General features: G+C 40.3%; 1 protein-coding gene across 7 annotated transcripts in view; it reads right to left on the reverse strand.

The window, feature by feature from the left end:
- The window catches only part of usp9 (ubiquitin specific peptidase 9), a 45,204-nt gene that overhangs the window by 32,699 nt on the left and 423 nt on the right, over positions 1 to 12,082 (reverse strand). For 3 of the 7 annotated variants that reach the window (XM_054786313.1, XM_054786308.1, XM_054786314.1), the window contains exons 1-2: positions 5,285 to 5,788; positions 493 to 757 (exon numbers count right to left, since the gene is read on the reverse strand). In XM_054786313.1, coding sequence (XP_054642288.1) covers positions 493 to 588 — 96 coding nt within the window. In that variant the 5' untranslated portion in view covers positions 589 to 757; positions 5,285 to 5,788. Of the gene's footprint in view, positions 1 to 492; positions 758 to 4,291; positions 4,453 to 5,141; positions 5,247 to 5,284; positions 5,789 to 9,421; positions 9,579 to 12,082 lie in introns of those variants that run through there. The other 4 variants (XM_054786309.1, XM_054786311.1, XM_054786310.1 and 1 more) reach the window with 4 other exon arrangements.

Here is a 12,082-nt window from a genome sequence, read left to right on the forward strand (position 1 = left end):
AACCAAGTGGACAACCCTTTTCATGAATATGTTTGAGTTAAGAGAAAAAATGTTTTTTATTTTTTAACACATAATGTTCTACTCTGAAAAGGCAAGGGCCGAGGCTTGAGACTAGAGCAGTAACAATTAATCATCGATAATCTGCAACTATTTTGGTATTCGATTAATAGATTTTTTTATTTATAAATGTACATATCCTCTCAAATGTGAGTTTTTTTAATGTCCTTTGTCATCCATGAAAGCAGACCTATGATCTTTTGTGTTTTAGGCAAAACAAGATATTCATCCATCAGCTTTGACTGTGAAAATTAATATTTTTTTCTCTATTCTGATATGTTGCGGACCAAACCACTTACTGTGTTTGGTTCATATTGATCTGGTCCACTCAGGACCTAACAGATTACTCGATTAATCAAAACAATCTTCAGATTAATCAACTAAAAAATCTGATCTACAATGTAGCCCTGAAGTAGTTGGTGGTTGAAGGCTAACCTGGTTCTGTGGCAACGGGGGTTGGCTCTGAGTATCAGGCGCCTGGCCCTGGCTGTCGTTGCCCCCCACCGGAGAGCCACGCGTGGTGGCCGTCATGCTCGCCACAGGACAGATCTTGGCAATCTTGGCCTCTTTTACGCGGCGCTGACCAGGAGGGAAATCAAAGCCACCTCAGCCGTGAAGCGGAGGGAAGAGAGGCCGAATACGCGAGAGAGGGACACGAGCACCTGGAGATCTGGATGTGCCGCTGAGACCATTGCATAACCTGAAGTAAAAGGGGGACAAAAGCAGAGGGAAGAATTAATAATCAGGCTAATAGTTGCAATAAATATGCAGAAAAGACTTTCTGCGCAAACTGTTGCAGAAAATAATATAAACAGCATTGTCTAGTTTTACTTATTTATGCCAATCAACTTAGAACTGTGTTTCTCAAATATTGGGCTATGACCCCTGCTGGCAGGGTGAGGTTTCAAGGGGGAGTGGGGGGACTTGTTTAAGTGTTTTCATGCATTGCCTGCACGCAGGGAATTCATGCTTAAACGATACACAAGCCTCCAGCTAGGTGGCAGCAGTGCTCAAACTAATCAACAGGTCGCTGGTTCAACCCAGGAGAAGTACAAGAACACCTGGGTGCAGAGCTGGCGGAGGATGAGCGATGGTAGAAATCAAGGAAGGAGAAGCAAGGAAAACAAGTGACCACAAACTGGAATTACAAGGCAGGAGCCGATCCCAGTTGACTTCGGGCGAGAAGCAGGGGACACCCTGGACTGGTCACCAGCCAATTGCAGGGTACATACATACTTGTGTAACAACCATTCACACACACACCTTTGGAAAATTAGACAATTTAGAGTCTCCAATCAACAATCTAACATGCATATTTTTGCAATGTGGAGGGGACAAAACGGCACAAAATGATTGACAACTGCTGACTTAGAACATGCAATTTGACTTAAAGACAAGCTTGTCTCAGAGGCAAACAGATTTTGTCCATAATGAGCACAAATATTGAATATAGCGTGACATAAGACAAAAACAGAACATCAATTATCACAATCACAGGAAATGTCAGTAAACACAAATCCAGCCGCAGTCAACGCAAAACCAACATGTCACAATTAAACATTCATTTTCTCCGTTTAATGTCAGAATGTCAATGTTGTCTATTGGGAACTGCTGTTGAACTGCAATTTAATCACCTAATCATGCTACAATGGGAACATTTAATTTAGACTCTTGAGTAGAGCAGTTGTGGGTGCCTTCCTCAAAGGTAGAAACTAGGGGTGTCACAAGACACTAAGTTGACAAGACGGGATGATACATGAGATTGGGTCTACGAGAACGATACAAGATTTTAACTTTACTTTTAAGAAAACTAAAAACAAATATGATAGTAAATTGGAATCTAACAATAACATTTCTACGTTACACTCTTCTGCACTCGTGTGTGTATGCCTCCATCCACCGAGACAAAGACTGTATAACAAACAGTCTCACTCCATTCATGCCGTTCTTCTATTAAAACGTGCAAACAAGTGAACCCTCTTCCTGCCTGTTTGAAGGCGGGAGATGAGGAAAACAGACACGCATGCAATGCACATGGCAATGTATTGAGGCCGGAAAAAGTATCAAGTTCGTTTTCATTTCTTCATTATTATTTATTTATTACTGTCCCAGGCTTAGTGCCCTCGAGACAGTTTTTTTTGTTAACGAGGAATCATGTCATGTTTTAATCTCACGATATCTTGTGAGACCCCTAGTAGATGGTCCTAATTTTATGTCGATAGTGGACACGGAGTCAAATCAAGTCAATTTTAGTAATATGGTGACAATTCACAACAGAACTCTCTCAAGGTACTTTACACGACTGGAACCACACTCCTCATACATTCAAAAAAACCAACTGAACCAAAAATGAGCAAACTCTTTGGGACAGAATAAAGGAAAAACACCTTCTAAAAGGAAAAAAACTTCTAACTGAACCCCGACTCCTTTGGTCCAAGACACAGGCTGTAGGTTATTGCTAATCTAGCATGTGGACGTTGTAAATAAATGAGCCTCTGATCAAACATTAAGGTTAGCGACTTTAGCAAGGTGTTGCAAAATTGTTGTAAATAAATGCAATAGGCATACCATATCTATTAGTCAAATAATTTGGCTTCCTCTCAAATAGACTGACTTTTTTTTTTTTTTTTAAACATTTAACACCTGATCAAATCCAATCAAATATTAAGGTTAGCAATGTTGGCAAGCGGCATGTATTACAAAGGCTATGTTCACACTGCAGGGTATGATGCCCAATTCAGAATTTTTTGTTTAAATACAAATTTTTATGTGGTCGTTCACATAAGTTAATTTTTTTCATTTTTTGTTAAATTTGCAAAGCTTCTGAAAAGTGACGTGCACGTGCCAAAGCACGACATCACTAGCATTTCCATGTGTTTACGCAAGTAAAGTATGATGCAGTGTGTGCTCTAGTGATGTGCGACATCATTAATTTCATTTACGATCAGATACTGGGCAAAATTCAGGCTAGTATCCGATACGAATCAGATACTGTGATACTCGAATATATGTGACCTGACCATTCATACTGCAGTCGCATCGCATACATAGACTTATGATCACATACGAATGAAGCCTAAGTTGCATTTAAAAAAAAATTTGAATTGTGCTGTTCACATTGACATGAAAACACTCAAATACTGGTCACATAAGAGCAAAAAAATCAAAATTGACTTGCAGTGTGAACATAGCCTTAAGAGTCATCTGAAGCTTTTGCATGCTGGACAGGAGTCACAAGATTCATGCATTTATGCCAACTGGTGAAATCAGTGCAAAACTGACAATGACATCGAGATTCACATTGGTGAGAATCGTCCAATGCAAACCTTTAACAATAATTATACTACAATAATAATAATAATAATGATAATAATAATAACAATAAGTCAGCTGGAATAGGCTCCAGCATACCCACGACCCTAGTGAGGATAAGCGGCATAGAAAATGGATGGATGGATAATAATAATAATAATAATAATAATAATAATAATAGGAAGAAAAAGAAGAAATGGTCACATGGTTAGACTCTGAGCAAATGTTAAGGATAGCAACTTTGGCGAATAAGGCTCAGAAAAATTCCCTCTAATGAAGAAACCTCAAACTGAAACTAAACAATTCCTTTCGAGACTACACGCCACAAGCACCCTAGCATTTTGACATAATGCTGTAAATAAACAAAAATTTAGGTTTAGGCTATTGTAAATATTGTTGGTTTGAACACCAAGTGAGTGCTTTGGGTCTTTGGCATTGGAGGCAATGAAAATGTCTCTCTAATGGAACCCCCAAAACAGAACAAACTCAGTTGGTCCAAAACATCTCTCTAAACACTTAAAAAACAAAAACAAAAAAACAAAAAAATTAAGTTAACACCAGCCATAAGCCTCCGATCAAACGTTAAAGTTAGCAACCTTGGCGACAGAGACATGTATTAGTCGTATCTGGTCTTGCTTTGGTGTATTTATACATTTTCTAAGAGGCTAGTACATTCTACAGACTCCCACCTGCTATTGAAATATGTTGAGCAGCCCACCTGACTTCCCAGCTAGGCTTTTTCTAGAACAAACTTCATGTTGGGTGCAACTGCGGCCGGCCTTCAGAGAACTGAACCGGCTTTACAACATTCGTGCATTTACACCACCCGGTGAATTGGTATCCAATTAAACTTCCATGACTGTCAATGATGACAATAGTTCAAAACAACCCGTGTTATTGGTAGTAATAACAAATGTCTTACATTGTTAGCTTCCGAGTAAGCAAATCGTGCAAAAGGCGATCCACCCATAAAAACAGTCGAGACGCGGACTCGTCGGGAGGCCTTGTCGTCAAAAGCAAATTGCGTTGAGACGTGCAGGCCTCATCATCTCTTCGGCCCGGGGGCCTTACATTACGTTAACCATCCCCCTCCCTAAAAAAGATAGACCACCGTGTCTGAGATTACATTTATTCAACGGGACTCTAACAGCTACTGAAACAATGAAGTCTGGGTGTATCTCTTAGGCCATTCCATCCCGGTTGACCGAGTTGTGCTTCAACTGAGTCGCCATTTCCCCCTAGTTAGCCTCGGACGAGCTAACAGACTGTGTTAGCCATTAGCTTAACGTCCGAGTTATGATAACGCGTTGTATTTTGACAAACTCCTACGACTCAACATGTCACCATTTTGGTTCAACTTGTGTGCAAATTCACACTCTAGTGTGCAAGCGTACACACGCCCCAGGAAATATGTGAATAACGTAAGAGCGCTTAACGCTAAAACGCAACAGAAGAAGTCGTCGTCTATTTCCTGAAATCTCACAGTACTTGTATCATCCAACAAGCCCAACTTTAACTTTGGTGGCCGATTCGCTTGTTCAAGTTACATAAAACGAGAACGATGACATTTGAAACATACATTAAAATGGTTTCTTCGTCAAACAATCAATTTCGACACATTTACAAACATTGTTTTCCCCGTCTCAGTTGGTAGACAGTGTCGATAGTTGACTAGTTAGCTAGCGCTAGCATGCTGGCTCCACAGTCAGCATTTAAATAAAACGAAAAACACCGGCTGTGATGTTACGCTAATGAACTACACGTTTAATCACCTTGACATTCAGAAGGAGCAGTGGCGAGACGTCGGGGGACTTGGGACACGAAAAAGCACAACTAAATGCAAGAGTAGGTAGATTACTAGCTAGGCTAACCATCTCAGTCTATAGCGTGCAGTGCTAGTTAGCTAACAACTCACCAGGAATTTGATAGGACTTCCCCTCCTCTATTGCCGGGCTACGTCCAAGCCTTGAGCGGCTGTGTCGTGGTGATATATTATATAAACGTGGGCCTGGATAGGTGACGGCTTCTCGCAGATGGGGGGCCACCGAAAGATCTCGCTTTAATTCCGACGTTTCCCCCCCCGACTGTTCGCTTCTGGGTGTTTTTCCTGCGTCACCGGCGCAGCAACAGCACCCTGACTGACTGACTCTCGACCAAATTTGTGGGGCTTGTCACTTGGCTCCCAAAGCTGCCACACTCCGCACAAATACAACTTGAATCAACATGGCGGAAGCGCCAGCCGCTCTGTTTTAAAATAGGCCAAAAGACGAGCGAGGTAAGTCCAAAAGCGTCGGCCTCATCCGTAGAGGAGTGATTGCGGAGGAGCGGCCCCCCTCAAGTCAACACAATATCAGCTGAACGGAAAGTGCATTTAACTGCTCCCGATTCTGGTTGGGTTCGAGTTAGTGATGGGTCGTTCGCGAACGATTCGACTATGAGAGCCAGCTCTTTGACGTAAACGATACTTTTTGTCATCTCGTTTTCTGTTAAAAGTCGCAGGTAATTGGTCAACTGTGTAGGCATGGGCAGAAGGCACACACGTCACAATTGTGAGCACACAAACAGGGGGGAAGGAGTTGAGATAAAACCGGGGAAAGGAGTTGAGAGAGAGTGAAAGAACGTTCCAAATCATTTGAGATTACACGCCGGAAAGGCGATGACAATGAGCAGCAGGAAACAAACGCTGCCACAGTTGGGTTTCTGAATGCCATTATTCACTAAAGACTAGCAAAAACTGTTACCCAGACAATGCTATGTCTTTTAGTTTTGGACTTTTAATTTCTATTTAGTTGTGCAATGGTGTTTTCACCGATTCATTGAAATGTGTTTGCTTTAAATAGCTGGACATTTACAAATAATACAATCAGACTGGACCATTTTGCCTAAATGCGAAGTGTCCTTTTTTTATTTTATAATTTTGTGGCAATCTGTCCCATTTTGAGCATATAATTAACCATATGTATAATAAACATAGTATATTTTACAGTCGTAATTCTTACATGTGTTTTGTAAGAAATCAATTAAGCGACATAATTATCATAAGAATAATTTTGGAGAAGAAATAACCGGCTCTTTTTAGGGAGTCGAGACACACCTACCAGCTCCCTTACAACAACTGAAATTCCCATCACTAGTTTCAGTGGAGTCCGGCTCAAAGTTATAATCCTGCTCCGTAGTTTCAAAACACCGCGGCTGTTGAGACGAGGCCACGCCCACTTCACGTTGATGGGGCGTTCAATGGTGCTTGTGGGTGTCTAAAGTGCGGTCTCCGGAACGGCGGTTAGAATGATTGTACTCGATGATGTATTTTGTCTCTTAATATCTTGTTGGGGTGAACAGATGGACATTAGCCTTGTGCTACAATCTGCTATGTTTACAATTCTTATTTGTGCCGGCTCAAAATGTTCACAACTGTAGTAACCTACTTCAGTCCTAACCAAAAAAAGAAAAAAAACTTGGTGGCCACTTTAATGCGGTCTACTTTGCATTCACACTTGTGTTTTTGTCAACCAAATATTACTCTCAGTTGATCCTATACATAAAGTTGCATCTCAAAAACAACATGACGTCTTCTGGGTCACATACACTGATAGGACTTTCCTGTCTATGTCAGATTTTTTTTGTTAACCAGCTAAGATATAACGAAGAAACAAATTATATAAAGATGACTTTCCTGAAACTTTCCTGTTGCTATGCATCGCCTGGTTAAGCTTGCATTTGCTAACATCATATTTTTTTTTTTTGGTCCGTTGGTGTGGTTGATGTTCCCACTTGCCTCACCCAGGACTAGAGTTCACTGGCAGGTGCACCAAAACCCATCTCTCAGGCGGACTCCCCTGTTTGGTCACACACCAGACCAAACGAACCGTACTAGCTGACCAAACAGACTCTTGTCTGTTTCAACTGGACCAAAAATGACATGTGTAAACACACCCCAACATTAATACATTGAAAAAGAAACAGGAATTTTGTTTTTATTTTTAAATAGAGCAAAAAGGCACAATGTAAGAACACACAAATTTAAATGTTAATACTAATAATACATGCAAAGCTAACATGCAAGCTGTTTTTTCTTTAAATTAAAAAAATATATCTTAATGAGTTCCAAAAACCTTGGTGGAAAAAGTTTGGACACGCCTGTATTATTCCCTGGTTGCCTGGAAAACTTCCATTTTATTCTGTGTACTCGCAGCTTTTCTATCATGCAGTTGTTCTTGGGGTTTGTGTGTGTTTTTGGCATTTGCTTTTGATTCTACAGTGTTTATGCGATTGCAGCATTTTTTGATGGTCTTTTTGAATTATTTCTGTTTTTGGAGCGTTTGGACCATGCAGCACACTTGCCCCCAACAGCCGCAATACCACGACAATCGAAACGTCAAGAGTAACCTTTGAACACAACTTTCAAAATGGCTGCTTTGCTTTACCTGTCAAAAAAGCCACTCTTTGTTGACTTAAATATATTAAAACAAAATGGAAAGTGATATATAATGTTTTTAAATATATAAATAGATATTATTCAGAACATATTGAAATGTATACCGATGCAGAATGGGAATAGCTTTCATCATTCCCGATACAAATATAGTGTCATTTTATTAGTTTCCAAATATAGTGTCATTTTATTAGTTTATCAGACAAAAGGAACTGACTGGTAAATACACATAAAGGAAGGTTTGTTTAGCAGAAATTAAAAGCATCATCAAATCAAAGTGACAAAAGACATGGTGTGGAATGTGGGGTTAGAGGAAATAAAGGGCAAGTGGTATAATAGAATGTTAATTTAGGTGGGCGTAATGTTAGATAACAAGAATGAGAATGAGATGGGCATTGTACCTAGGATGAGGTTTGATCATGCCCGTCTACACAGCACACTGGAAATCGTAAGAAAAATACGCCACAGCGAGGTGCGATTACTTCAAAGGAAACAATAGCGCATGGCATGTTAGAATGCCCAAACAAGAGGCAGCAACAACTCATTGGGGCCCTATGTGGAGGGAAAAGTATCAGAGTTTGGAGGCATTTTTTTTAGGTTTTTAATCAAAATGGGGCTAATTAAGAAGCCTGACTCTGTTCAGTGGGGAGCAAAATGCACCTAAACGCTAGAGGTTGGGGAATCGATGCAAATATCATGATCAATACCAGGGTAGTATCACGGTCTGATCAATACAAGCGAGTATAGAAAAGTGAGATCAATATTTTTCAGTTCTCATCTACATCTGTGAATATTATAATTCATCCATTGTATTCTCAGGTCATTGAATCAATTGTAACTGGACTGTTCAGGTTGTCTCAAATCAATGCCCTAAGTTTTCAAATATGTGATATTTGTAATGTGTTTTTCAAATATATTCTATATACATATGTACACATACATATGTGCCCTGCCATTGGCTGGCGACCAGTCCAGGGCGTACCCCGCCTGTCGCCCAAAGTCAGCTGGGATAGGCTCCAGCATGCCCCCGTGACCCTAATGAGGAAGAAGCGGTATAGAAAACGGATGGATGGATGGATTCTATATACAGTATTTATATATTGTTTACACAATCAGAGAATATGTTCTTGGACACAGGAGTGGGCCAAAAGCTAAAAGTGTAGTTTTTGCTTTTGTTTATTTTTGCGCTATAGACTTCAAGAGAATCGTTTTCTTTTAATTGTTACAATGTCTTATATTATTGTATTAAATATTATTAAATAGTTCACAAGTACAAATATTAAAATCTTTGTCCGTTGTTTTATTCTGATTACGATCAAGAAATTACTTGAAAAATGTCAAAATAAAGGGGTATCAGTATACAGGCCCTGTATTTTATTTGTATCGGGCTGCTCGCCAACCGCTTATAACCTCTTCCATCCAGTTGATGGCGGTAATGCACCTCGAACAAGCCAGTTTGCGAACTGTAAATAAACTCAAGACGAACCTGGTAAATACAACGTTTCGGTATATTTTAAGCATTGCTCAATTTTGGTTTAGTCCCCAAACCAGGTCGTACTCAATTATGTTTACAGCTAGAACATAAACATGACATGTAAGCAAATAGTAGGTGTTGCTAACCTGGTTATCCTGGCCACTCCAGCACCATTGAAAACAAGACTGCAAAGTTAAAGTTGACAGCAGCACACAACCTAAATCACACTTTAAATATATCGGATAGCAGCGTGTCAACGGCGGAGATCTCTTTAGGGATCGTGGCGTTTGTGTGCGCACACTCGTCTGCCTTCAGCAACTACAACAGCAACGATTTCATACAAAGGTGCCTTTACTGTACTCTTTCAAGCCTGTGATGTTCAAGTGCGTATCATCATTATGTGCATTCGGGCGAGAACACAGACGTGTTTGTGGACCTCCCGTAGATCCTAGTAATAAACTCATATTAGTATACACACTGTATACGCTCTTCTGTGGGTCCACGGTTTACCAGAAAGGGTTAACTGTGTGAGCTAAACAATGATTTTACCGGGCGCAGCCATCTTAGTTTTCCAACATCCGAGGTGAACTGAATGCAGCACGGTTGAATAAGTAGAAACCACATATACTGTACAGTGCAATCGAAGCCCCACACATACAGCAGCACATTTCCAACTCTAAAGAGGGACTGGAACAAATGTTGGACTAAAAGCACAATAAAGCATGTTGCCATCAACATCACCATCCATCCATCCATTTTCTATACCGCTTCTTCCTCATTAGGGTCGCGGGGGCATGCTGGAGCCTATCCCAGCTGACTTCGGGCGACAGGCGGGGTACACCCTGGACTGGTCGCCAGCCAATCGCAGGGCATCAACATCACCAATATTCCTCTAACTCTAATGGTCATGTTATCAGGTGTGTTAATGATATAATGCGTATGTAGCTGTCTTGTTACAAAGGTAAAAATAGGGCTGAGTGCGTAACACCAAATATCTCACACTGAATTTTCATTAAACCTGGGAGGTTTGATTAAAACCATGGTGCTTTAACTAACCTGGACTAACCTTTCTTTGAAAAGGCTGCCCTCTTTTAGCTTTCTTTCCATCCCTAGTCTACCGTATCCCTGGGGGGTAGGATTAAATAACTTCTGCTTCTTCCTAGTGCTTTTGGACATGTGGAACTGTGAATTGTACTATGTGATGTATTCCATTGTAACTGTATGCATGTTCAAATAAAATCAAACCATTACCATTACCATTAGTCTCTCTTGTCTTGTCTGGCAGCCTGATTTTTTTCTTCGTGGAGGACATGATGCTGCGTTGAACAGAGCACTGTGTACAAATGAGTCGCTTTGTGATAGGTTGCAATAGCAACCCTTCAAGAAACCTTTACTATACCACCTATACTAGGTGAAGCATTTTGCAATGTGAATGCAGGTAGTCTCAGTCTTAGGTTGACGAAAGCAACCTTATTATTAAACTTGTCATTTGTTAACATTGACAATGTTTTTTTTTTTAATAACTTTTACTTTAAAAAAGTAACAAATCTTAAAAACTTCAAAACCCAGGCAAGGCAATTTTCTATATTGCTTGTCACAGGGAAGCCTATCCCAGATGACTTTGGGGCAAGAGGTGGGGTAGACCATGAACTGATTGCAGGTCAATAACAGGACACTTACAGACAAACAACCTACGGACAATTTGGAGTGTTCAGTTAGCCTAACATGTATGTTTTTGGGAATGTGGGAAGAATCTCAAGTACCCGGAGAAAACCCACGCAAGCATGCACACATGAGGAGAACACGCAAACTCCATATAAAGAATCAAACCCAGATTCCCTGACTGTTAAGGCTAACCACTACTCCACTGTGCTTCCCTCCTCCTGAGCAAAGGTAACACTAACTTATTTCGCTACAAAGAAATACCATCACTTTGCCAAAATAACGGCTACTCACCAAGCGCTATGATCTTCCTGTGAATGGCATGACATCATCGCTTTCTCTGTGCACGATCTCATCTTTGATCGTTTATATTTAATCGGATTACACTCACAATAACATAACTCGTCCTCTAAAGCCCATCTTGCATTGATTGTTGTCAGGTCAAAGCTGGGGGTCTCTGACCTTTTTTTGTAAGAGGTTGCCAGAATAAAAACAGCAGGGAGCCACTCACATTGTACTGCGTATCATAAGCACAGATTTTTAGTTTTGAAGTACAGTTGGCTGAACACGCAAACATTTAAAAACCTCCTGTGTATACACTGAAAAATGGTTGCAACCAAAAATGACAAATCTCAGTGACAGGCAGTCTGCAATTTTCATTTTGCATACATAATGTATATAATTCTTTGACCCTTTGGCAAGCTACTCAGAAACGAGTGGTGAGGCACTGGTAGCCCGCTAGTTACCTGTTGGAGACCCCTGGTCCAACACAGGGTTAAATGGCTATATACAAATACACACACGTTTAAAATACAATTGATTTAGTTGCAGTACTAAATAGTGCTGTCTCTAAACAATGATGAAATTACCTTTTGGTGTCATTATGAAAACGCATTTGGATTTTGGTGTATTTCGGTTGCAGTATTCCAATAGTAAATGGTAGTATGTTATTCTGGCAATGATTTAATAACGTCCATCCATCCATCCATCCATTTTCTATGCCGCTTATCCTACCTTTAGTAACGTATCTTGCAAAATAAAGATAATTATAGTATTTAATTTACTACAACTACTTTATATCCTGGCGTGAAGGACTCCTACTCCCCAAGACTCCTGTTTAGGTTTTCTCCCCCACCAACCTCCTG

Source organism: Dunckerocampus dactyliophorus, chromosome 9, assembly GCF_027744805.1.
Source record: "Dunckerocampus dactyliophorus isolate RoL2022-P2 chromosome 9, RoL_Ddac_1.1, whole genome shotgun sequence".
Taxonomy (NCBI): domain Eukaryota; kingdom Metazoa; phylum Chordata; class Actinopteri; order Syngnathiformes; family Syngnathidae; genus Dunckerocampus; species Dunckerocampus dactyliophorus.